The 27,881-nt window shown below is 44.1% G+C and overlaps 1 protein-coding gene across 3 annotated transcripts in view; it reads left to right on the top strand.

The window, feature by feature from the left end:
- Positions 1-1,347: 1,347 nt before the first annotated feature.
- NKTR (natural killer cell triggering receptor) overlaps positions 1,348-27,881 on the top strand; it is a 33,890-nt gene continuing 7,356 nt past the window's right edge. For 2 of the 3 annotated variants that reach the window (XM_069729268.1, XM_069729267.1), the window contains exons 1-14: positions 1,348-1,455; positions 7,736-7,812; positions 12,745-12,819; positions 13,005-13,112; positions 13,629-13,673; positions 18,423-18,510; positions 18,755-18,784; positions 21,147-21,292; positions 21,689-21,902; positions 21,984-22,133; positions 22,219-22,309; positions 22,435-22,583; positions 24,853-27,471; positions 27,626-27,721. In XM_069729268.1, coding sequence (XP_069585369.1) covers positions 7,755-7,812; positions 12,745-12,819; positions 13,005-13,112; positions 13,629-13,673; positions 18,423-18,510; positions 18,755-18,784; positions 21,147-21,292; positions 21,689-21,902; positions 21,984-22,133; positions 22,219-22,309; positions 22,435-22,583; positions 24,853-27,471; positions 27,626-27,721 — 3,869 coding nt within the window. In that variant the 5' untranslated portion in view covers positions 1,348-1,455; positions 7,736-7,754. Of the gene's footprint in view, positions 1,456-7,735; positions 7,813-12,744; positions 12,820-13,004; positions 13,113-13,628; positions 13,674-14,040; positions 14,069-18,422; positions 18,511-18,754; positions 18,785-21,146; positions 21,293-21,688; positions 21,903-21,983; positions 22,134-22,218; positions 22,310-22,434; positions 22,584-24,852; positions 27,472-27,625; positions 27,722-27,881 lie in introns of those variants that run through there. The other variant, XM_069729269.1, reaches the window with a different exon arrangement.

The following is a 27,881-nucleotide window of genomic DNA, read 5'->3' as shown; positions in this document are numbered from 1 at the left end:
GTCATCCCCCAAGAATCAGAACCATCTCCCAAGAATCAGAACCGTCATCCCCCAAGAATCAGAACCGTCATCCCCAAGAATCAGAACCGTCATCCCCAAGAATCAGAACCATCATCCCCCAAGAATCAGAACCATCACCCCCAAGAATCAGAACCGTCATCCCCAAGAATCAGAACCGTCATCCCCCAAGAATCAGAACCATCATCCCCAAGAATCAGAACCGTCATCCCCCAAGAACCAGAACCATCATTCCCCCAAGAATCAGAATCGTCATCCCCCCAAGAATCAGAACCGTTATCCCCCAAGAATCAGAATAATCATTCCCCCAAGAATCAGAACCGTCATCCCCCAAGAATCAGAACCATCATCCCCAAGAATCAGAACCGTCATCCCCCAAGAATCAGAACCATCATCCCCAAGAATCAGATCCGTCATCCCCCAAGAATCAGAACCGTCATCCCCCAAGAATCAGAACCGTCATCCCCAAGAATCAGAACCGTCATCTCCAAGAATCAGAATCGTCACCCCCAAGAATCAGAACCATCATCCCCCAAGAATCAGAACCGTCATCCCCCAAGAATCAGAACCGTCATCCCCCAAGAATCAGAACCGTCATCCCCCAAGAATCAGAACCGTCATCCCCCAAGAATCAGAACCATCACCCCCCAAGAATCAGAACCATCATCCCCAAGAATCAGAACCGTCATCTCCCAAGAATCAGAACCGTCATCCCCCAAGAATCAGAACCATCTCCCAAGAATCAGAACCGTCATCCCCCAAGAATCAGAACCGTCATCCCCAAGAATCAGAACCGTCATCCCCAAGAATCAGAACCATCATCCCCCAAGAATCAGAACCATCACCCCCAAGAATCAGAACCGTCATCCCCAAGAATCAGAACCGTCATCCCCCAAGAATCAGAACCATCATCCCCAAGAATCAGAACCGTCATCCCCCAAGAACCAGAACCATCATTCCCCCAAGAATCAGAACCGTTATCCCCCAAGAATCAGAATAATCATTCCCCCAAGAATCAGAACCGTCATCCCCCAAGAATCAGAACCATCATCCCCAAGAATCAGAACCGTCATCCCCCAAGAATCAGAACCGTCATCACAACAATCATTAAACATGGCGGCTCTGATTTTCCGGTGACTTCACCTCCAGAAGTATGGAGATAGAGAAAGCCATTATGAAGAAAACCGTCCCACAATTTGGCTAGATATCCCAATATTATGGGCTAATTCCTCCTGGGAGATGTAGTTCTCCATCTCCATAAACGCAGCACTGACACGTGGCGTCACCATAGAGACAGTGGGAAACTGCAGACAGGCGATAACAGTGGCCAGCCCTGCTGACGACGGCACTCCCAGCAATCAGCGCGGCTGAGGACCCCTGTGCGGAGATCGGAGGACGGCGGAAAGGAAGAGCGGACGGTGGATGAGACGCTGAGGGGTCAGTACCGGGGCCGACACGGACATACTGTGTACAGCGGGAACGGACGGGATACGTCCGCATATCACTGTATGGGCGGGAAACCTCCTGACTACCGTCACAGCCGCAGCATATACAGCCTGTACCTCATATATGCGGTATATATTATATATACACCCCACGTATCCCCCGTATACACTGTACAGTATATATACACCCCACGTGTCCCCCGTATACACTGTACATTATATATACACCTCGCGTATCCCCCGTATACACTGTACAGTATATATACACCCCACGTGTCCCCTGTATACACTGTACATTATATATACACCTCGCGTGTCCCCCGTATACACTGTACATTATATATACACCCCACGTGTCCCCCGTATACACTGTACATTATATATACACCCCACGTATCCCCCGTATACACTGTACAGTATATATACACCCCACGTGTCCCCCGTATACACTGTACAGTATATATACACCCCACGTGTCCCCCGTATACACTGTACATTATATATACACCCCACGTGTCCCCCGTATACACTGTACATTATATATACACCCCACGTGTCCCCCGTATACACTGTACATTATATATACACCCCACGTGTCCCCTGTATACACTGTACATTATATATACACCCCACGTATCCCCCGTATACACTGTACAGTATATATACACCCCACGTGTCCCCCGTATACACTGTACAGTATATATACACCCCACGTGTCCCCCGTATACACTGTACATTATATATACACCCCACGTGTCCCCCGTATACACTGTACATTATATATACACCCCACGTATCCCCCGTATACACTGTACAGTATATATACACCCCACGTGTCCCCTGTATACACTGTACATTATATATACACCCCACGTGTCCCCCGTATACACTGTACAGTATATATACACCCCACGTGTCCCCCGTATACACTGTACATTATATATACACCCCACGTGTCCCCCGTATACACTGTACATTATATATACACCCCACGTGTCCCCCGTATACACTGTACAGTATATATACACCCCACGTGTCCCCCGTATACACTGTACATTATATATACACCCCACGTGTCCCCCGTATACACTGTACATTATATATACCCCACGTGTCCCCCGTATACACCGTACATTATATATACACCCCGCGTGTCCCCGTATACACTGTACATTATATATACACCCCGCGTGTCCCCGTATACACTGTACATTATATATACACCCCGCGTGTCCCCCGTATACACCGTACATTATATATACACCCCACGTGTCCCCCGTATACACTGTACATTATATATACACCCCACGTGTCCCCCGTATACACCGTACATTATATATACACCCCACGTGTCCCCCGTATACACCGTACATTATATATACACCCCACGTGTCCCCCGTATACACTGTACATTATATATACACCCCGCGTGTCCCCCGTATACACTGTACAGTATATATACACCCCACGTGTCCCCGTATACACTGTATATTATATATACACCCCACGTGTCCCCCGTATACACTGTACATTATATATACACCCCACGTGTCCCCCGTATACACTGTACATTATATATACACCTCACGTGTCCCCGTATACACTGTATATTATATATACACCTCACGTGTCCCCGTATACACTGTACATTATATATACACCTCACGTGTCCCCCGTATACACTGTACATTATATATACACCCCACGTGTCCCCCGTATACACTGTACATTATATATACACCTCACGTGTCCCCGTATACACTGTATATTATATATACACCCCACGTGTCCCCTGTATACACTGTACATTATATATACACCTCACGTGTCCCCGTATACACTGTATATTATATATACACCCCACGTGTCCCCTGTATACACTGTATATTATATATACACCCCACGTGTCCCCTGTATACACTGTACATTATATATACACCTCACGTGTCCCCGTATACACTGTACATTATATATACACCCCACGTGTCCCCCGTATACACTGTACATTATATATACACCTCACGTGTCCCCCGTATACACTGTACATTATATATACACCTCACGTGTCCCCCGTATACACTGTACATTATATATACACCTCACGTGTCCCCTGTATACACTGTACATTATATATACACCTCACGTGTCCCCGTATACACTGTATATTATATATACACCCCACGTGTCCCCCGTATACACTGTACATTATATATACACCCCACGTGTCCCCCGTATACACTGTACATTATATATACACCTCACGTGTCCCCGTATACACTGTATATTATATATACACCCCACGTGTCCCCTGTATACACTGTATATTATATATACACCCCACGTGTCCCCTGTATACACTGTACATTATATATACACCTCACGTGTCCCCGTATACACTGTACATTATATATACACCTCACGTGTCCCCCGTATACACTGTACATTATATATACACCCCACGTGTCCCCCGTATACACTGTACATTATATATACACCTCACGTGTCCCCGTATACACTGTATATTATATATACACCCCACGTGTCCCCCGTATACACTGTACATTATATATACACCCCACGTGTCCCCCGTATACACTGTACATTATATATACACCCCACGTGTCCCCCGTATACACTGTACATTATATATACACCTCACGTGTCCCCGTATACACTGTATATTATATATACACCTCACGTGTCCCCGTATACACTGTACATTATATATACACCTCACGTGTCCCCCGTATACACTGTACATTATATATACACCCCACGTGTCCCCCGTATACACTGTACATTATATATACACCTCACGTGTCCCCGTATACACTGTATATTATATATACACCCCACGTGTCCCCTGTATACACTGTACATTATATATACACCTCACGTGTCCCCGTATACACTGTATATTATATATACACCCCACGTGTCCCCTGTATACACTGTATATTATATATACACCCCACGTGTCCCCTGTATACACTGTACATTATATATACACCTCACGTGTCCCCGTATACACTGTACATTATATATACACCCCACGTGTCCCCCGTATACACTGTACATTATATATACACCTCACGTGTCCCCCGTATACACTGTACATTATATATACACCTCACGTGTCCCCCGTATACACTGTACATTATATATACACCTCACGTGTCCCCTGTATACACTGTACATTATATATACACCTCACGTGTCCCCGTATACACTGTATATTATATATACACCCCACGTGTCCCCCGTATACACTGTACATTATATATACACCCCACGTGTCCCCCGTATACACTGTACATTATATATACACCTCACGTGTCCCCGTATACACTGTATATTATATATACACCCCACGTGTCCCCTGTATACACTGTATATTATATATACACCCCACGTGTCCCCTGTATACACTGTACATTATATATACACCTCACGTGTCCCCGTATACACTGTACATTATATATACACCTCACGTGTCCCCCGTATACACTGTACATTATATATACACCCCACGTGTCCCCCGTATACACTGTACATTATATATACACCTCACGTGTCCCCGTATACACTGTATATTATATATACACCCCACGTGTCCCCCGTATACACTGTACATTATATATACACCCCACGTGTCCCCCGTATACACTGTACATTATATATACACCCCACGTGTCCCCCGTATACACTGTACATTATATATACACCTCACGTGTCCCCTGTATACACTGTACATTATATATACACCTCACGTGTCCCCGTATACACTGTATATTATATATACACCCCACGTGTCCCCCGTATACACTGTACATTATATATACACCCCACGTGTCCCCCGTATACACTGTACATTATATATACACCCCACGTGTCCCCCGTATACACTGTACATTATATATACACCCCACGTGTCCCCCGTATACACTGTACATTATATATACACCCCACGTGTCCCCCGTATACACTGTACATTATATATACACCCCACGTGTCCCCGGTATACACTGTACATTATATATACACCCCACGTGTCCCCCGTATACACTGTACATTATATATACACCCCACGTGTCCCCCGTATACACTGTACATTATATATACACCCCACGTGTCCCCCGTATACACTGTACATTATATATACACCTCACGTGTCCCCGTATACACTGTATATTATATATACACCCCACGTGTCCCCTGTATACACTGTACATTATATATACACCCCACGTGTCCCCCGTATACACTGTACATTATATATACACCCCACGTGTCCCCCGTATACACTGTACATTATATATGGTCTCTGGTCAGACTGCTGTTTGCTCTGTGTCTTGTGTAGATGGTTTTCTGTTCTGTTACATTATGGGTCTCGGCTGCTGACCCTGTATGTACCATCCTTATCTGATATTTGGGTTGTCCTATCTGCTGTCCTGTTTTGGGTGTTTTATCCCTGCGCTCCGCTGACTCCTGTAAGACGAGACGAGGGCTTCCTACGTCATCATCACCCTCATTCTCACACCGTGCAGTGTCTGGAGCACAATACATGGCTTGTTCCAGAAATCTCCTGTCCTGAAACTGTTAATATGCCTGACCCCGAGGGCGGCTGAAAACTTCCTCTTTCTGGGATCTGGTCCAGAAGACCCCGAGGGAACAAGAGAGCAAACCCCCAGCTATTCCCCATGAGATTAGACATGCAGAAGTTCTGACACTTTCTTACTGTATTTCCTCTGGGGGGATATTACTCCAAGACTTTATGCCTTCCCCTCTTATTAAAGGGAATGTCAGCACGGTTCATGCCCCCCACAAAGGGGCGTACCCAGCTGCCCCCCCATCACAATCCATGCCCCCCCAGCTGAGAATAAGGTCTTGTTGCTCTCTGAACGATAATGTCGTTGGTACCTTTAGTGATGCAATCTGTTGCTCCTTGTCTGAAAATTTTCTGTTTTAAATTAACATGAAAATTAAACGTTACTGACGAGACTTTTGACTGCCAAGTTAAATTATTTTTTACCTCTTTGTGTCTCATCTGTTTTAAAATCTCTATTTGCTCTGCAGCATTGTCACTTCTATGCAGGGTACGTGCCCACGATCAGTGAACGCTGCGGGTTGGACGCAGCATCCAGATGTTACAGCTTCAGTGGATGGGATTTCAAGAAATCCCATGTCCACTATGTGTCCACAGACGCCCGCGGATCACTCGCGGAGACGGACATGTGCTGCATCTATCCAATCCGCAGTATGTCTATTTATCTAGCAGACACAAACAGAATTGATATCAATATAATGTGTTGGACGCGGTGAATCCGCACGATTCAGTGATCACAGAGGAGTCACCTGCGTTCAATAGACGGCAGCACTTTGGAAAATGCACTGCGTCTAGAGCGCTAGCCGTTCCCGATCGTCTGCACATACCCTTAGAGGCTGAGACCCTGTCCTGATTTCTCCCAGCTGAGAGTTTGCAACAGTTGTTACCATTCACATTAAACACATCTGTCTCCCTCTTGTTGCCTGTTACAATGTATCATTCCGGATTCCAGGTTGTTTAGAGACACAGAATTTTTAAGACTGTGACACACTGAGATGTCCAGGTGGTTTTCAGTCTCACTTACCACTTTGAGCAAGTAAAGATCTTGAAAGTGGATGGAATTTGAAAACCAAAATTTAATATTAAGTTGTAAAACTTTTCAATGCGCAACGATGAAACTTTATATGTGAAGGATCAGACAGTCCCTTAAAGGCTACGTGCACACGGCTCTTTAAGACACTGGCGAACCGCCTTCATTCTTTTTCCAGAAGCCGCTTCGCTGCCAGTTTTGCCTTCGTTTTTGCGTCGTCTTTTTACTGTAATTTAAACTGGCGATCGCTTTCTTATCAGAAGCCGCCCATAGGATGAGCGCGTTACTTCTTTTCACCATTTCACGGTTTCCAAACCTGGAACCAGTTAAAAGGAGCACTAGACTTAACATGCGCACAATTGCTGTGCACGATCTTCTTTTTTTTTTTTTTTCAGCGGTTTTGCTGCGCTTTGTCAGGTGGATTTCACATAGAATGTATTGTGTGCACATAAGTCTCTGTGTGTCTTGATAGCTGAATGCTGAGCTCTTACCTGTGAGATGACTACTGGTATCGGGGGAGGAGGAGTCTGGTCTCTTATATAGGACAGTGCCTGCTGTATTGTGGGGTGACGGCAGGAGAACGTTCTGCTCTTTACAGCGCGGGGACTTGATCATCTCCTTTCTTCTTCTATGAAGGTCGTGTCTGAGCTGTAGGATGGCGGAGAAGGCGCGTCCCCAGTGCTTCTTCAATGTGGAAATTAACAGGGAACCCAGTAAGTACAAGCTGCTAGTGGTCATTGTGGAAAGTGCAGACCTCTGCTCTGTTTTTCTTTTTGCCTTTACACTTTTGTGATTTCCTATATATAACTTTGCAGCTGTTGCCAAACTACAACCCCCAGTCATATGGCAGATATAGCTCGGAGTTGTAGTTTTGCAACAGCTGCAGATCCACAGGTTGGTCACCGCTGCATGAAACCATTATTTTTTCGTATATGGATATGAGCATTGTTGGGTTTTAATCTCTATTTATTGGGCTGCATTTATCATTTATATATTAATGTTATTTATTTGACTTTTTTGTTACTGCTTCACTATTGTGCAGTCTTATACCTGGTGTTTGAGGTGTTATAGTTGAGGGTCTCACCCCGTATTTTATGGGTAGATTATTAGGGTTGTTAATTTTTATTTACTTATTATTCTTTGCCTATGTATTGCTGTCGTGTTCCAGAACGCTTTACAGACATCATCATTCCTCCTGTAAGGCTATGTTCACACGTTGCGTTTTTGCCGTTTTTTTTTTTCCACAGGCAAAACCCACTATTTGACAGGAAGCGTCCTTCTAGATTTTTTCCCCAATCATAAGGAATTTGATAACACGACGTCTAGACACTGGGAACACCCTGGTAAACGTTTTCCCGGGAGGAAACGTTTAGACATTTTATACCCGTTTGCCGCAGACCTTGTTAGCAAATGGTCCGAATCTCCTAAGGTAGATCCACCTGTGTCTAGATTATCCTCCCAGACAGTGCTGTCCATTCCTGAGGCAGCATCTCTAAAGGACCTCACGGACAGACAAAATTGAGGCTCTAACCAAATCTGCTTTTGAAGCTTCTGGTACCTCTCTCTGCCCCAATATCGCCTCTACCTGGGTGGCAAAAGCGGTGTCGGCCCGGGCCAAAACCCTACGCAGAGGCATTGTAGCTTCGGCTCCCGCACAGGAGCTAGCGGATTTAGCAGATCAGATTTCACTGGCTGGAAAGTACCTTCTGAATGCTTCTCTGGATACGGCTGCTTGCTCTGCAAGAGCAAACAGCAATATTGTCACCATTTGCCGTGTCCTCTGGCTGAAGGCGTGGAACGCAGATACCGCTTCCAAAAAATCCCTCACAGGTTTGCCTTTCCAGGGATCCAGGCTCTTTGGAGCGCAGCTAGACCAAATGATCTCGGACGACGGGTGGTAAGAGCACTTCTCTTCCGCAATCTAAGCCTAGGCGTCCCTTCAATAGAAAGGGACCCCATTCCTTTCGCCCCTTTCGCTCCTTCGCCTCCTCAGGCGGTGCCTCTCAGAATGACCCGTCTTCCACTCAAAGGGACCGAAGGAAGCCTTCTTTCAGGCCTACCCCTCACTGGAAAGCTAAAGGCCGCTCCTCTAAATCTTCCAGTTCTCGCGACCACAGATTTTCTTCCAAATGACGAGTCACCCCCACCGGGAAATCTTTCCAGGGTGGGAGGTAGGCTTATTCTGTTCACAGAGCCTTGGTTATCGGTGGTCGACGACGCCTGGGTCAGGGAGATTGCCACATCAGGTTACAAAATAGAATTTTCGTCGCCCCCCAGGAAGACGTTTTTTCCTCTCCCGCCCACCCAAGCAGCCCTCCCATGTCCCAGGGCTTTTTCAGGCGGTCGATTCTCTTCTCGCCTCGGGTAATTGTCCCAACACCTTCCAACCAGCTGTTTTCCGGTTTTAATCAAATCTGTTTGTAGTTCCGAAAAAAGACAGCTTTCTTCGCCCAATTTTGGACCTCAAACGGTTGAACCGCCACCTCCGGATTCGGCACTTCAAGATGGAGTCCTTGGAGTCCTCGGTGATCACCTCCATGGAACCGGAAGAATTTCTGTCCTCTGTGGACATTCAGGATGCGTATCTGCACATTCCGATTTGTGTTCAGCATCAGAGGATCCTTCGTTTCGCAATGCAGGACCAACAATTCCAATTGACAGCTCTTCCTTTCGGCTTGGCGTCCGCCCCCAGAGTCTTTACGAAGGTAATGGCAGTGGTCATGGCCATCCTTCAGTCGAAGGGGATTCTTGTAATCCCCTATCTCGACGATCTCCTCTTAAAGGGTCTGTCTCGCCGCGACTGCGGTGGCAATCTCCAGACACGTTAACCCGCCTTGGTTGGATAATCAACGAACAAAAGTCCACCTTGATTCCGACCCAGCGTCTAGAATGCCTGGGCATGGAATACGACACTATTCAGGCTCAGGTCTTCCTCCCAAGGGAGAAATTCTTCTCCCTTCGGAGGGGCATCAAAGTCCTAAAGCGTCCTACCCCTCTACCTCTACGGCTCGGCATGAGGGTTCTGGGCAAGATGGTCGCTTCCATGGAAGCGGCCCCTTATGCTCAGTTCCTCTCTCGCCCTCTCCAGCTGGCCCTTCTGTCAGTTTGGGACAGGAATCCACTCTCCTTAGACCACCCAGTTCGCCTCCCTCTCGATGTGAGACAGTCTCTCACTTGGTGGACGCTATCCACTTCCATTCTGCGCGGGAGATCCTTTCTCCCCTTCGGCTGGCAGGTCATCACCACCGATGCCAGTCTCCAGGGGTGGGGTGCTATCTTTCTCCACCTTACAGCCCATGGGCGCTGAACTGCTCAAGAGGCACGCCTCCCGATAAATCTCTTGGAAATCAGGGCTATTTTTCTAGCCCTCCTCCGCTGGCAGCCCCTCCTCTCGAGAAAACCGATCCGCATTTAGTCGGACAACGCCACAGCTGTGGCTTACATAAACCGTCAGGGAGGGACTCGCAGCAAGCAAGTCATGACGGAGGTGGCAAAAACTCTGCGGTGGGCGGAGAACCATGTTCCCTCCATATCAGCTGTCCACATCCCAGGGGTGGACAATTGGGAAGCCGACTTTCTCAGCCGTCAGGGGCTCATGTCAGGCGAGCGGGCTCTTCTCCCCGCTGTCTTCGACCAGATTTGCCAAAGGTGGGGCATGCCGGACGTCGACCTAATGGCCTCCCGAGCAAACCACAAGGTTCCCCAGTACTTATCCAGATCCCGGGATCCGAGAGCCGTCGGCTGTGACGCTCTCGTGATCTCATGGACCCAGTTTCAGATGCCTTACCTGTTCCCGCCACTTCCCTTGCTTCCAAGGGTCGTAAAGAAGATAACGTCAGAAGGAGTTCCCGTTCTCTTAGTTGCTCCAGATTGGCCCCGCTGGGCCTGGTATGCTAAGCTCGTGAACATGTTATCAGACGTACCTTGGAGGCTCCCAGACCGTCCGGATCTTCTATCGCAGGGTCCCCTCTTCCATCCGAGTTCTCGGTCTCTGAATTTAATTGTATGGCCGTTGAGGCCGCAATCCTGAAGGACTTGGGTTTTTCTCAACGTGTCATACAAACCATGATAAGAGCTAGGAAACCGGCATCTTCCCGTATCTACCATAGATGTTGGAAGGACTTTTTCCGATGGTGTGACGTCAACGGTCTCTTCCCTATGGTTTTTCCCTTCCTTTGCTTCTCGGATTTCTTCAGTCGGGTCTAGATTCGAACCTCTCCCTGAGCACGTTAAAGGGTCAGGTTTCTGCCTTGTCAATTCTCTTTCAAAGAGACCTTGCTTCTCTCCCCAGGTGAGAACATTCCTTCAGGGGGTTGCTCATGTTGCACCTCCTTACCATCCTCCGATCGCTCCTTGGGACCTCAACCTTGTGCTCGGTGCCCTCCAGTGTACGCCTTTTGAACCGATTCGGGACATCTCTTTTTCGCTTCTTTCCTGGAAAGTAGCTTTTTTGGTCGCCATCACCTCGATCAGGAGAGTTTCTGAGTTGGCGGCGTTGTCCTGTCGTTCTCCCTTTCTGGTCCTTCATCATGACAAAGTTGTCCTTTGGCCTGTCACTTTTTTTCTGCCAAAGGTGGTTTCGGCTTTTTACATCAATGAAGACATCGTCCTTCCTTCTTTGTGCCCTTCCCCAGTTCATCCTTTGGAGAAATCTCTCCACAATTTGGATGTGGTCAGGGCTATCTGAGTCTACCTTGCCAGAACTGCTTCTTTTCGCCAGTCAGACCCTTTGTTTGTCGTCTCGGAAGGTCGTCAGAAGGGGTTCCCCGCTTCTAAGTCCACAATTGCTCGATGGATCCGTTCGGCGGTCCTGGAGGCATACCGTGTTCAAGACAAACAGCCTCCCCCGGGGGTGAGGGCTCACTCTACTCGGGCTGTGAGAGCTTCTTGGGCAGTTCGTCACCAAGCTACGGCCTCGCAGGTTTGCAAGGCCGCAACGTGGTCGTCCATCCACACCTTTGTGAACTTCTACAAGGTGCACACTCAGGCTTCTGCGGATGCAGGCCTGGGTAGGAAGATACTGCAGGCGGCGGTTTTGCACCGGCCGACCTAGTTCCTTTTTCTTATTATCCTGCTTTGGGGACTGCTTTTGGACATCCCTTGGTTACCTGTGCCCCCCAATGAAGCGAGGAAGAAAGAGGGATTTTTGGTTCTTACCGTAAAATCTCTATCTTGGAGCCTTCATTGGGGGACACAGCACCCTCCCTTTATGTTGTACCGTATTGGCCAACGTGCCGTTGTTTTGGGTTGGTACATAGGTTGAGTTGTTTATACTACTGCTTTTGCACCAACTGAGTTGCCTGGTGCCTGTCGGAGGGTGTATACTGCCGGGGAGGAGTTATTTTTCTTTATGTGCATAGTGTCAGCCTCCTAGCGGCAGCAGCATACACCCCATGGTTACCTGTGTCCCCCATGAAGGCTCCAAGAATGAGATTTTACGGTAATCAACCAAAAATCCCTCTTTTCTCGTCGATGTGAGGGCTTGTGTGGTGTTCTTTTTTTTTTTTTCTCTCTTTGCCTGTCGAATTGTGAATTCTAACGATACCATTTCATTTTTGGGGTGCATGATATCTGAAGTGTAAAGCACAAGAGAAGCAAAGAACAGGAGACTAAAGTTTTAAAACTTATTTTCTTTTTCTCCACAGTTGGCCGAATTGTATTTCAGCTTTTCTCTGATGTCTGCCCAAAAACTTGCAGGAACTTCCTGTGTCTATGTACAGGTAGGTCCCGCTGTTTCTCGCAGTTGATCTTTGCACCTTAGCAGATTTTTTTTTTTTTATTATTATTCTTTTCCCTCAGATATTGAAATTAGAAACCAAGATCCGTACGTATGTAATAAACGCAGCGTACGGTGCACAATCCGAGGAATCCGGACTGTCGCTCAGGATTTTTTTTTCTCTTCTAGGGGAAAAAGGAATTGGAAAAGTTACAAAGAAAAAGTTATGTTATAAGGGTTCCACGTTCCATCGAGTGGTGAAAAGCTTCATGATCCAAGGTGGTGACTTCAGTGAAGGTGAGGATGTAGTGTGACATATACAGAACGGCATGTGGTGGTCCGGAGAGTATGCCACCAAACCCCGTTTACGTCTCACTCTGTCACGCTTAACCCCTTCACCCCCTGGCGATTTTCCTTTTTTTTTTTTTCCGTTTTTGCCTTTGCCTCCCCTTCTTCCAAGAGTCATATTTTTTCCCCATCTTCATAGCTGTATGAGGGCTAGTTTTTTGCTGGACGAGTTGTACTTAGAAATGGCATCATTTATTGCCGTCACCACTAGAGGGAGCTCAGGAACTTACTATATACAGTTTATACATTGAGCTCAATGATAACACTGTCTGCACTGAGCTCCCCCTAGTGGTGGCTGCTGGCAGGTTGAATTTAATCATTTAAATGCAAAGGATTTGGAGCTATGTGTCTGAAAATTGGAGCTCTGAGTCTTATAAATTGTAAGATTATTTGGTGCAAAATTGTGCGGCTTTTTGGTAACAATAAAGGTTTTTGTACCAATAGCTGCATTGTTTTTCATTACAGGTAATGGAAAAGGCGGGGAGTCTGTTTTCGGCGGCTATTTTAAAGGTAAGGTCACAGTCACGTTTCCCTGTATTTTTTTTAATGCTCTTGTATTTGTTTTTGTTTTTCCATTATTTCCACCCTACATATTAAAATGGTTAGAAAAAAATGTTTGATAAGATCCATCGTTAGATTTTTCCTGCATGTCTCTAATGTTTGCATGATCCCTCCATGTGCATGAATCTTCTGGACCTGAGTATATTGAGGTTTTTTTATGTTGTATTTTTTTCCTAGCTGCTTATGTGTAGACAGGGATTTTCTGACTGTGTTTTATATATTCAGTGTCATTCTCAGCATGGAGGTTAGGCAACTTTTTTCAATGACAACTCCTATCTTCCTGCCTAAAACTGTCAACATATTCTTTTATTTATAGAGAATGTGATCTATTGCAAAATCCTAAGGTAAGAAAAATGCAAGCTCAGTAAACTCGATGAATTCACTCTTCCCCTGCACCCTCCTCCCCGCAGTCAATGGACTCTTCTTCATCATTTTTTTTTCAAATTTCTGTAAAAAAAAAAAAAAGGAGGATTTGAGCATAAATCTCTTTGCCCGTAATTTTGTCCATCGCTGTTATTGTCAGAACTTGTTTCACTGTCACTTTGTCATCTCAGCTCCCATAGAGGAGCCAAGGAGTGCCCCCCACAGTGCGGCCCCTCTATGTTGCTCTAGGTATAGGACTGGAAGTAGACGATGGTTTCCTAGGAATTTGCGTTTTGCAGGGTGCATGTCCGTAGGGTTTCACTAGATTAAACCCTGAAGGGCTTGTCCGGCCTGACCTTAATAATACTGCCATCTTAGTATAACGGAAAGCTCTGCTACTTTATGATATATATTCTGTTTCCGTTCCTTACGTGTAGGACCTCTGCTGCAAGTCAGTGAATGGAAGCAAAGCTGAAAACTTGTGCAGACTCAACGGGTTTGTCTAATCTCTGGGAACTCGCACCTATCTCCAAACTCCGAGACTCCCGACGTGCAGAGGTCGTCACACAGCCGTTGTCTCTCTCCGTGCATTACTGAGAGTTCTGAATAGAGAGTATCCATAACAATGAGTGGAGAGAGACGAAATGTGTGACCACCTCTCCGATCAATGCCAGCGAGAACAGGGGATCGGGGAGTACCCCTCCGGTTCTGGAGATAGATGCAGGTCCTATCTCGGTCAGATATTTAGGGCCTGTGCACACGTTGCAGATTTTTCACATTTTTTTTTTTCCCCACACAATTTGTCACGAAGCCTGAAGGGTTTCCTGATGCCAGAAAAGTGATGAGAATCCTAAAGTTGCTTATTTTTGACCTTCAGATTTACTTCTGCAGAATGTCAATTATTTCAGAGTTTTTGCTGAAGGTTTCACCCATACTAATGAGTGGGGAAAATCTGCACCAAAAAGCAATGCTAAAAAAAAAAAAAAAAAACTTGACAAGGGTGCAGAAATTTTCTGCACCAAATTCGCAAGGTGTGCACATAGCCTTAAAGGGATTGTTATGGAGAGATAATCCCTTCTTTTAATACATCTCACAGCTAAAGGTTTTTCACAATAATTTCCAATCCGGGCAATGTTAGAAATCAAATCGTCATCGTCACCGGGTATCAGTGCACGGAAGTCTTGGATCACACTTGCGTTCGGCGTTCCCTTTTTTTTTGTTTGGTTTTATAGGGACTCCTGCCAGAAATGGCTCCGTCCTAAGTCTATGGGCTCATGCAGACGAGCGTGTTCGATATTTCCGGATATATTTCTATTCTAAACCCAGGAAATTGTGTGTGATTATCTGATTATCTCCATGTTTTAATGTAGTGGTATGAAAACAAATCATACATAGATATGAAAAACGGACACGCAGATGAAAATATAATGAATATTTAGAAAAAAAATAATCGAAGCTTTGTGCGTGAAACTTGGCCAATTTTTCAGATGCCCGCCTAAAACAACCAGCGCCGGACGGACCTGATTAGCTTTAATGCAGTCGGTTGGCTGTCATTTTATACCTCCCCCAAAAAAATCAGTGTAGCTCTAGGGCTCCATTTTTTTTCCACTAAAAATGCAAAAATTTGCGCTGAACGCAAGTGTGAACCTTGGACACTGTTCACATTATGAGGTGTTTGGAGGGGAGGATCTACCTCCGAAGGACGGCTAGCATATAGAAAAGGTATTCTATGTGATAGACGCTTTGGGACCGTACACCTGGGTCTAATGTACGCCGTCGGTTCAGCGGAGTCCTATTTGGAAATGATAACAAACCCTCAGCTGCGAGAAGTCTCTGATTTATAAGGATTCAGTGCCTGGTGATAATCCGGCGTTTCCGTTCACTGACAGTAAGCAGAGATGCGATCCAGGCGGGCGTGCAGCCCCGAGTTGCGGAGCTCTCCTTTATACGAGCCCCGTGTGCGCTCTCGGAGGGTTAGTCTGTACTCTGCTGTAGCCATGTGGCGCGGTCTGTATCCACTGAAGGCTTTCTCTTTGTTTCCTTTAAACAGTGTTCTCGGACAGGTAAGTCCTCCGCCTGCCGCCGATCCTCACACTTTGTTCGGTTCTGCTTTGCAGATATTGTGATTTCTACAATGGACGTGTTTGTTTTTGTTTCTGGGGTAAATTCTTTGTGTAGATCACTTAAAGCAAAACTCCACGTCTGAACATTAGCAAAGTCTTACCGTAACGATGAGCAACATCGCAGATGCTGAATTGGGTTCACGTCATTGGTTATACTCCAGTCACATCCAAAGCTGCATCGGCAACTTTTCATTGTGCAGTCAGTAGCACGGGACTAGTTGCCACCAGTGTAACCATCACAGAGCCCAGTAACCTGCGTGTATGGGAAGCTGGGAGAGGAAAGATCCCGGAGTCCAAGAGCAAAGTGCGATGCAGCTCTGGATGTGAGAGGATGGGATGCAACTAAAGACCAGGACAAAATAAAGACGAGTCAATGATGTTCAGAAATGCAGCCGTGCTTTATCTGCAGACTTGTAGCTTTATTCTTTTAGCTTTCAGCTCCAGGATATTGTAATCTGATCATTTTAAGACAGTTTTCAACGATCAATAATATTTTACAGTTTATGTATATAATTAATCTACGTAAGAAGGTAATTCACTATACAGCCCATATTATACTCCAGAGCTGCACTCACTACTCTGCTTGTACAGAGATCCCACCAGCAGAATAGTGAGTGCAGCTCTGGGGTATAATACAGGATGTAACTCAGGATCAGTAATGTATGTACACAGTGACTGCACCAGCAGAATAGTGAGTGCAGCTCTGGAGTATAATACAGGATGTAACTCAGGATCAGTAATGTAATGTATGTACACAGTGACTGCACCAGCAGAATAGTGAGTGCAGCTCTGGAGTATAATACAGGAGGTAACTCAGGATCAGTAATGTAATGTGTGTACACAGTGACTGCACCAGCAGAATAGTGAGTGCAGCTCTGGGGTATAATACAGGAGGTAACTCAGGATCAGTAATGTAATGTAATTTATGTATACAGTGACTGCACCAGCAGAATAGTGAGTGCAGCTCTGGAGTATAATACAGGATGTAACTCAGGATCAGTAATGTAATGTATGTACACAGTGACTGCACCAGCAGAATAGTGAGTGCAGCTCTGGGGTATAATACAGGGTGTAACTCAGGATCAGTAATGTATGTACACAGTGACTGCACCAGTAGAATAGTGAGTGCAGCTCTGGACTATAATGCAGGATGTAACTCAGGATCAGTAATGTATGTACACAGTGACTGCACCAGTAGAATAGTGAGTGCATCTCTGGGGTATAATACAGGATGTATTTCAGGATCAGTAATGTATGTACACAGTGACTGCACCAGTAGAATAGTGAGTGCAGCTCTGGACTATAATGCAGGATGTAACTCAGGATCAGTAATGTATGTACACAGTGACTGCACCAGTAGAATAGTGAGTGCAGCTCTGGAGTATAATACAGGATGTAACTCAGGATCAGTAATGTATGTACACAGTGACTGCACCAGTAGAATAGTGAGTGCAGCTCTGGGGTATAATACAGGATGTAATTCAGGATCAGTAATGTAATGTGTACACAGTGACTGCACCAGCAGAATAGTGAGTGCAGCTCTGGACTATAATGCAGGATGTAACTCAGGATCAGTAATGTAATGTATGTACACAGTGACTGCACCAGTAGAATAGTGAGTGCAGCTCTGGGGTATAATACAGGATGTAATTCAGGATCAGTAATGTAATGTATGTACACAGTGACTGCACCAGCAGAATAGTGAGTGCAGCTCTGGGGTATAATACAGGATGTAACTCGGTGTTTTTTGTATAGGGGTCTTGGTGTCACTGTATAGATTCATTAACCATTTGGAGCATTCAGCAGCATGGGTGTCCTTCCTGAGATGAGGGTAGCTATCATTAACCCCTTCTCGGACCTTGAGGTCGCTGTAGCCTGTACCTATGTGTCTTCCGAGTTTGGTGTTCTGTCGATTTATCTTGTGTGCTGGGGAAGAATGGCAGTACTGCTGCCTTCCTGTAGGGTCAGTGAGGGGTCTGTATTCTCTCCTGGTGCTATCAGGGGTCCATCTTCGCTGCAGTAATGATGAGTGCGGTGGTCCCGGCTTATGTGTGCACGCCATCGCAGCTCTCGGCTTCTTGGCACACGTTTATGGACACTTGCAGATCTCGTCTGCCCACGTTGGAATTTTCTTTGTGTCTTAAATTAGATGCATTAAATATTTATTTTTTCTTTATTTTTTCCTTCTTCTTTTTTTCTTTTTATACCACAGACGAAAACTTTATTCTCAAACATGACCGTGCATTTCTTCTGTCTATGGCAAACCGAGGAAAGCATACCAACGGGTCGCAGTTCTTCATGTAAGTGCGCACATCCCTCCTTGTGTGCGTCGTGCAGGTCGTATGGCCCCACACTGGATAAAGAGAAACGTGGAATATTATTACCCCAATGTGCTTTATTACTTTTTATTTTTCCAATTTATTGAGCCTTTTTTGGTACTTTTTAAGATAACCTTGAACGTTTGTGAATCACCATCACTAGACATTCACTTAACCAGTTCTCATTTTTATTTTTTTCCCCCCCTTCCATTAATTGTTTGAGCAGAACGACGAAACCAGCGCCGCATCTCGACGGGTAAGAGAACTGCAGTCTTTGTTTTGTTCGTTATATGATCATTATTATTATTAGTAGTTTTATTGACCTGATTTGTAAACCCGGTCTTCATCAGCTCACTGTATTGTATAATGTGAAGTTTTGCAACTTTCTAATAGAAATTCTGCAACATTTTCTCTCCATTTTCAACATCTCTGCTGCCTGACAGTGAGTTAAAACATTTTTATATCCAGATTTCAATATCTGGATATATCGGCACTAAGGGGGACTTGCCTATTTAAAGGGGTATTCCTACCTGATAAATTGAAGACATATCGTTATTATATGCCATCACTTTGTGATGGATGGAGATCTGACCTTTGGGCCCCCCACTGATCCTGAGTATGGAGGGTCCGCAGCACCTATATAGCTCCGTGTCCCTTTGTAAGTTATTCCAACCCCCTGGCTGTGTAGGAAAACCGCACTGTAACAGCGGGGTAAAACCGCCCTTATGTTCCGTTATACTCTGTGGGGGTGCCAGATGTCGGACCCCCACTGATCATATCTTAATGATCTGCTCTCACTTTCCAGGGTGGGAGTATCCCTTTAAAACCTGTTCCATTGACACATCTGCGATGTTCGTTACTGTGTATCAGGGCATTCTTTTTCTTTAACCCCCAGTAAAAACATTTACGATCATGTCACAAAACTGATGTTAAAAACAATACTCTGACCCATTTCCACCACCCAGGAATAGAGGTGGGGAACAGTGGTTAAAAACTATTTTTTTTTTTTTTTCCTTTTGATTTTCTGTTTATTTTTTGAAAATTAATTCTACATATTTAAACAAAGTAAAATGACATAGAAAAAAACACTCATAAAATAATCAACTCTAAAAAAGTTAAACAGAAATAAAATACTGCATATAAAGTATCCAATTTCACAATCTAAAATTCGACATAAATTTTTACACGAACTAAAAAAAAATCTACATAGACAAAATGCTAAGTATACGTAATGTCTACAGATATAAAATATAATTATACATGAAATAAAATCTCTCATATGCTTCACATACATAATAAACAAATGTATGTAAATACAATTGTACATGAAATAAAATTCTATTAAAATTAAATAAGGTTAATATAAATATATATAATTTGCATATATAAAAACTCAACATAAATAAAATGTTAGATAAATAAAACTACATCTACATGTAAAATACAGTTCCTACTGAAATAAAAGTATACTTCTAAAATATTGGCATAAATTAAAATGATAAATATATCATAATTTTCTGCAGATATAAAGTAAAATACTGAGTAAATAAAACTCAATATACGATACTTGTGGAATACAGTTTTACAGAAATTAAATTATACATTTATAACATTTGCATATGCAAAATGCTACATGAAATAAAATAATCTACATAATTAACATAGATAAAATGATAAATATATATACCGTAATACATATCTGCAAATATAAAGATTCTAGACAAAGCAAAAATCTATATCAATAATATGCTACAAACGTAAAATAAAATTCTACACAGATAAAATTCTGCATGAAATAAAAAATCTATGTAAATAGCATGTGCATGTATATATTGGGCAAAAAATGGAGGCAGCACACCAGTTTGTAAAGGTGAAAAACAAAAATCTTTTTAACCGGTCATAGTGGCGACGTTTCGGTTCCAAGTGTGAGCTTTTCTCAACCTTGAGAAAGGCGCACACATACATTGCTGCTGCTTTTTATGTGTATGTATGTGGAATTTAATGTATAGAATTTTATTTAAAAGTAGAATTAAATTTTATATATGTTGAGTACAAATTATATATTTAAAAATTCTACATATATAATAGTCTACATTTATAATTATCTAGATGAATGTAGGGGGAAAACTGTTTTTGTTCAAGTGTAAAATCACTTTCATTAAGTGGATAAAATGAGCTAAATGACAAAAAAAAAAACAACCCCGACTATATTTCTTTATTATTATTATTATTTTTTATTTATATAGCATCATTAATTCCATGGTGCTGTACATGAGAATGGGTTACATACAGGGTTATAGATATCATTTACAGTATAGAAATTTACAGTGACAGACTGGTACAGAGGGGAGAGGACCCCATCCTTGCGGACTTACATTCTCTTTATTTGGGATATAAATAATTTAATAAAAGATCCTGCGTATCCGGATAGCTGCAGTTCTCCTTTCTCCCTTTAATACAGAACAGGTCTGAAAATGCCGGTTTCTGAAAACGCTAGAAGCCGGCATGTCTTCGTAGATTGTCTCGCCGATACTTTCCCCTTTTTTCTCTGACTGTTGTGACATTAGTATCGGATCATCGTGTGTTTGTATCTTACACCTTTTTATCCTCTCTTTCAGCATTCACGTGGTGTTCGGACTCGTAATCTCTGGTTTTGAAGTAATTGAGCAGATTGAGAATCTGAAGACGGACGCGGCCAGCCGCCCTTATGCTGATGTCAGAGTCATAGACTGCGGTATCGTGGGATCTAAATCCACCAAAGATGGTGAGTAGATCACGCAGACGCTGAGCAAAGCACTGTGCTCCTCTTCTACGGACGTAGCCACTAGAATGAAGCCTCCATGCTTTACACTGCTGGAGCGAGAAAAGAATGCAATCTAAAATGTGAATAATTTTTGCACAACTGAGACCCGGTGTGATTTTGCTGGTTCTATGGGTATTAGTGGTCTGTCCACTTGTGACATTTGTGGTCTGAGACAGCAGTGCAGAGTATTTCAGGGGATTATCCTGATTTTATATTTCAGGAGAGAATTGTACAGATCTCACCTGTATGTAACACTGGTGCCAACCATGTCTGTGTAATCCAGAATCAATCTTACAAAGATTCATTTTCCAAAGTTAGTTAAAGTGGTTAATTCATCCTCTACTTAATATTTCCCAGAAAAAATAAAGACGCCGATTTCAGAGTCTGCAAAATCATGTTCAAGTTCCAAGTCGTCGTCTTCCTCAGAGTCTTCATCCTCGGAGAGCGAAGCCGAAGTGGAAAGAAGCAAGAAGCGGAAGCAGAAAAGGAAAACCAGAGCGAAACGCGTAAAGAGAAGGCGCAAGGAGGGACGGCGAGACGCCAAGGAAGAGAAGCCGCAGGGTCGCAGCAGGTGCGTTTTTAAGCTCCGTTTTTTAAGCTTTCCGGTTTCTTAGACTAATGTCGGGATCATGGATAATCTTCTCCTTTTCAGCTCTCATGAAAGAAACAGCACTACGGAAGATAAAGACTCCAGCGCAAAGAGGGATAAACCTGTGGTGCGGCCCGAGGAGATCCCTCCGATCCCTGAGAACCGCTTCCTGCTTAGAAAAGATGCTCCTATCAACAACCCCGAGCCTGAGCAGTAAGGCAGCCCTTACTAGTGTCACATATCGCTTATATATATGTGTTTTAAAAATCAATTTTTACTTTATTTACATTTGTTTTAGGAAAACATCTCCTGCGATTCCAGAAACGAATGAGCAGAACAAAGGCTCCATTACTAAGTCTGGTAGAAAGATCCGTGGCCGAGGCACAATAGTAAGTGTTATGCCTTTAAATGCAATAGGCTCGCAATATATATATATATATTTTTTTTTTTCTTGGGACCACCTTTCTTATCTGTAAGGTATTATTTACCCTAATGTTCCTGTACCTCTTTCCAGCGCTATCATACACCTCCGCGGTCCAGATCTCGATCAGAGTCCAGTGGCGACAGGGAAAGCAGTGAAACCCCTCCACATTGGAAGGAAGAAATGCAAAGATTGAAGTCATATAAGCCACCAACTGGGGAAAAGTGGAGCAAAGGCGACAAGTAAGAGATGGATGTACAGTTGTGCCCAAAAGTTTACATACCCCATTTCTTAATACCGTGTATTGCCCCCTCTAACATCAATAACCGCTTGATGTCTTTTGTGGTAGTTGTGGATGAGGTTCTTTATTTTCTCAGATTGTAAAGCTGCCCACTCTTCTTGGCAAAAAGCCTCCAGTTTCTACAAAAACCTGTGCTGTCTAGCATGAACTCACTTGAGAGCTCCCCAGAGTGGCTCAATGATACTGAGGTCAGGAGACTGAGATGGCCACTCCAGAACCTTCACTTTGTTCTGATGTAGCCAATGACAGGTTGACTTGACCTTGGGTTTTCGATCATTGCCATGTTGGAACGTCCAAGTACGTCCCATGCGCAGCTTCCGGACTGATAAGTAACTCAGGATCAGTAATGTAACGTACACAGTGACTGCACCAGCAGAATAGTGAGTGCAGCTCTGGGGTATAATAAAGCATGTAACTCATGATCAGTACAGATCAAAAGTTTGGACACACCTTCTCATTTAAAGATATTTCTGTATTTTCATGACTATGAAAATTGTACATTGACACTGAAGGCATCAAAACTATGAATTAACACATGCGGAATTATATACTTAACAAAAAAGTGTGAAACAACTGAAAATATGTCTTATATTCTAGGTTCTTCAAAGTAGCCACCTTTTGCTTTGATGGCTGATTTGCACACTCTTGGCATTCTCTTGATGAGCTTCAAGAGGTAGTCACCGGGAATGGTTTTCACTTCACAGGTGTGCCCTGTCAGGTTTAATAAGAGGGATTTCTTGCCTTATAAATGGGGTTGGGACCATCAGTTGTGTTGTGCAGAAGTCTGGTGGATACACAGCTGATAGTCCTTCTGAATAGACTGTTAGCTGCTTTTTTCTTGCCATAATACAAATTTTAAGTAAAGAAAAACGAGTGGCCATCATTACTTTAGGAAATAAAGGTCAGCCAGTCCGAAAAATTGGGAAAACATTGAAAGTGTCCCCAAGTGCAGTTGCAAAAACCATCAAGCGCTACAAAGAAACTGGCTCACATGAGGAAAGGAAGACCAAGAGTCACCTCTTCTTCTGAGGATAAGTTTATCCGAGTCACCAGCCTCAGAAATCGCAGGTTAACAGCAGCTCAGATTAGAGACAAGGTCAATGCCACACAGAGTTCTAGCAGCAGACACATCTCTACAACAATTGTTAAGAGGAGACTTTGTGCAGCAGGCCTTCATGGCAAAATAGCTGCTAGGAAACCACTGCTAAGGATAGGAAACAAGCAGAAGGTACTTGTTTGGGCTAAAGAACACGAGGAATGGACATTAGACCAGTGGAAATCTGTGCTTTGGTCTGATGAGTCCAAATTTGAGATCTTTGGTTCCAACCACCGTGTCTTTGTGCGATGCAGAAAAGGTGAACGGATGGACTCTACATGCCTGGTTCCCACCGTGAAGCATGGAGGAGGAGGTGTGATGGTGTGGGGGGTGCTTTGCTGGTGACACTGTTGATTCAAAATTGAAGGCATACTGAACCAGCATGGCTACCACAGCATCTTGCAGCGGCATGCTATTCCATCCGGTTTGCGTTTAGTTGGACCATCATTTATTTTTCAACAGGACAATGACCCCAAACACCTCCAGGCTGTGTAAGGGCTATTTGACCAAGAAGGAGAGTGATGGGGTGCTACGCCAGATGACCTGGCCTCCACAGTCACCAGACCTGAACCCAATCAAGATTGTTTGGGGTGAGCTGGATCGCAGAGTGAAGGCAAAAGGGCCAACAAGTGCTAAGCATCTCTGGGAACTCCTTCAAGATTGTTGGAAGACCATTCCCAGTGACTACCTCTTGAAGCTCATCAAGAGAATGCCAAGAGTGTGCAAAGCAGTCATCAAAGCAAAAGGTGGCTACTTTGAAGAACCTAGAATATAAGACATAATTTCAGTTGTTTCACACTTTTTTGTAAAGTATATAATTCCACATGTGTTATTTCATGGTTTTGATGCCTTCGGTGTGAATGTACAATTTTCATAGTCATGAAAATACAGAAAAATCTTTAAATGAGAAGGTGTGTCCAAACTTTTGATCTGTATGTACACAGTGACTGCATGAGCAGAATAGTGAGTGCAGCTCTGGGGTATAATACAGGATGTAGCTCAGGATCAGTAATGTAATGTATGTACACAATGACTGCACCAGCAGAATAGTGAGCGCAGCTCTGGGGTACAGGACCAGTAATTTAATAAAATAAAACCATTATCTTTTCTTTAGACTCAGTGAACATCTGTCCACTCATTGGGATGAAGGAAGTTTATCTCCAAGATCAAGAACGAATTCTTGGTCACAAGATGGTTATCGTTCAGACAGTAGCAGGGAGCGCGCTTCAAGCTTAAAAACTCGGAAGAAGGATAAGAAGGTGAAGCGTAAAAAGAAATCCAAAAAGATAAAACATTCAAAAAAGCACAAGAAGAAGGAAGAGTCTTCAGGTTCTCCTCGAGAAGAATCGTCAAGCAGGAGGAGAAAGTATTCCCAGGAACGAAAACAGAGAACGTCGTCGCAATCTTCTGGAGATTCTTCTAAAAGAGGCTGGTCTCGATCTGACATAGAGCAGGAATCCTCCCATCATTCCCAATCCAGGTCCAGATCTTATTCCAGAGACAGTGGAAGATCAAGAAACAAATCAATTTCTAGAGGCTGCACAAGAAGTAGATCCCGCAGCAAATCGAGATCCAGAAGCAAAAATATGTCTGGGTCACACTCCAACTCTCATTCCTCCAAGAGAACAAAGACTTCTTCAGCATCTCCCGAAAAGAAAAAATCATCCGGAAGCAAATCAGGAGCGGACGTTCAGCCTGGAAAATCTGCAAATACCAAGTCGATGGATGAGTCTGTCCTTGCCTTTGTCACAAATGAGAACGTTCATGTGTTTTCATTAAGTGATAGTCCTCCTCCTTCCCGATGGAAGCCTGGTCAAAAGCCCTGGAAACCTTCTTACGAACGGATTCAAGAAGTTAGGACCAATGCCTCTAATATAATTGTATCCCAGAGTAGGCACGGTGCGAGCAAGGTCAAAAGGGATTCTTACCGAAAGAAGCGTTCTAGCTCGGAAAGTGAACGCAGCGATTATTCTGGCGGGAGTTCAAGCTATCATCATAAATCAAAAGATCGTTCTTCTTCCCGATCTTATAGCAGATCTTACACCCAATCTCTGAGTCGCAGCAGCTCATCTTCACCCACCGAGAGAGCCATGTCCTCATCGTACAACAGTTCTTCATCCAGCGAATCCGATGATGTCGTTTCTTCAAAGGCCTTTTCATTGAAAAAACAGATTAAAGCGAAAGGAACAAAAAGACGCCACAAAGAAAAAGGTGAAATAGAAAATTCTGTGTCCCCTAAAAGCCCGGGGAGTCTTCCTAATGCCAGTTCTTCCTCTGACTCGGAAGAAGGAAAGGAGTTCACTAAAAGTTTGCTGAAAACCACCAAGGCGTTACTGGAAAATCATACCTCCGACAGTGGCAAAGAGGAAGAAAAAAACTGCGTAGAAGAGCTTAATACGGACCAGGAAAAAAACAAAACTGAGATAGACAGCACTCAGACTGTGATGTCCAACGTAGAGAAGATGTTGGAGAGCGACACGTTAGAAGAAAGTGTCAGGAAACTCGTAGACGAGGACACAATTTCTATTTCGCAAAATACAAATGTGACAGAAGAAGCAGCATCTTCTGGGAAGGAAGAAGGAGAAGCTTCTGAATCAGACTCCGAGGAAGTAAAACCCTCAAAAACGCCACCGTCCGAAGCATCCTCATTACCAAAGGCTTCTGAAAACCTTTCCAAAACTCCCCAAACTGAGACCTCCACCCCTGAACATAAAAGCAAGTCGAAGAAACACAAGCGACGCTCTGGTAAGAAAAGCACGAAGAAGAACCGATCAAAGAGCAAAGCAAAGGACAAATCCAAAAAAAATAAAGAAAAAAAGCTGAAAGCTCAGAAGAAGAAGCAAGCCTTCCACTGGCAGCCGCCACTTGAGTTTGGAGAGGAAGAGGAGGATGAAGAGACTGCAGGTGGAGAAGGTGATGTTCAGCTGAAAGAAACCAACCCAAAAGACTTGCTTCTATATAAACCATCATCTACTGAGAGCAAAAACGCAACCGATGGGTCTTTGCACATTGATAAAGTCGGCAAAGAGCCAAAGATCATGTCTATCACACCTGCCGCAAAGGCATGGGATGAAGAGCCGTTATCAAAAGTTGCAAAAAATCCACCGACGCCTATAAATGTCGAGCAAACATCCGACAATATAAAAGCATTTACGTCTCATCGATCGATGCCACAGATTAAACAAGAGGAAAGTTGTAGAGCCCGCTCTCCAGGAAATGTCATCGCTGGAAACTCTGACCAAATTTCTACTCCGTCTACAAGCGCTACCTCCGCCTCAGGGGAAAGTATACAAGTCAAAGAAGAAAATCAAACTGCATCATCAGTACAAAAAGTTGAAGCTGATATCTCCGAAACTGCCGCCATCGATAATAAATGGAAGCCAGTCCAAGGTCCTACCTTTGTGCAGAACCTAAAGCCAACCGTTGTGCCCGTGGTTACTCCTGCTGAACCGGAGAAGAAGGCTCATGGTCTGAGAATCGAGATTAAAAGTATAAACAAAGTGAGACCAGGATCACTTTTCGATGAAGTGCGGAAGACCGCTCGTCTAAACCAGCGTCCAAGGAACCAGGAGAGTTCCAGCGAGGAAAGGTCTTCAAGCCAAGAGGAGGAAAGCAGATCGAGTGGCAAGGCCAGGAGTCAAAGCAAATCCCAGACTCCTTCAAGTCACCGATCAAGATCTTTATCTTCCAGCAGGTCGAGGAGTCGATCTGCTGGATATAGTTCTTCATCCAGGTAGGAAACGCTCTGTACGTGTTCGCTGATCTCCTTCCATCAGTGGGAATCATCAGTCCAGAGTGTGAGTCTCTAGTTATGAAGGCGCCTTTTATTACAAGGCGTGGATGAATGCTTCAGTTATGGACTGAATTGGTGTCACCATCTTTATCAGGTCAAGAAGTTACACTAGAAGTCGAAGCAGGAGACACTACAGTGACTACAGATCGCGGACACGCAGCAGATCTTCCGCCAGTTCAAGAAGTTCTAGGTAAGACAAGCGCCAACACAACAACCCTAAGCATGCCCTAAAGGCATTGAAGACCGACCCATGTCTTATATTCCAGTTCCATTGCTTTTTTTTTACTGTTCCTTTACACTTCTTCACCTTTTTAATTGTATATTTTTTACACAAGTAAATATGTAAAATC

Source organism: Ranitomeya imitator, chromosome 6, assembly GCF_032444005.1.
Source record: "Ranitomeya imitator isolate aRanImi1 chromosome 6, aRanImi1.pri, whole genome shotgun sequence".
Taxonomy (NCBI): domain Eukaryota; kingdom Metazoa; phylum Chordata; class Amphibia; order Anura; family Dendrobatidae; genus Ranitomeya; species Ranitomeya imitator.
Note: the sequence above shows the minus strand (reverse complement) of the source record. Positions and strands in the feature narration are given on the sequence as shown.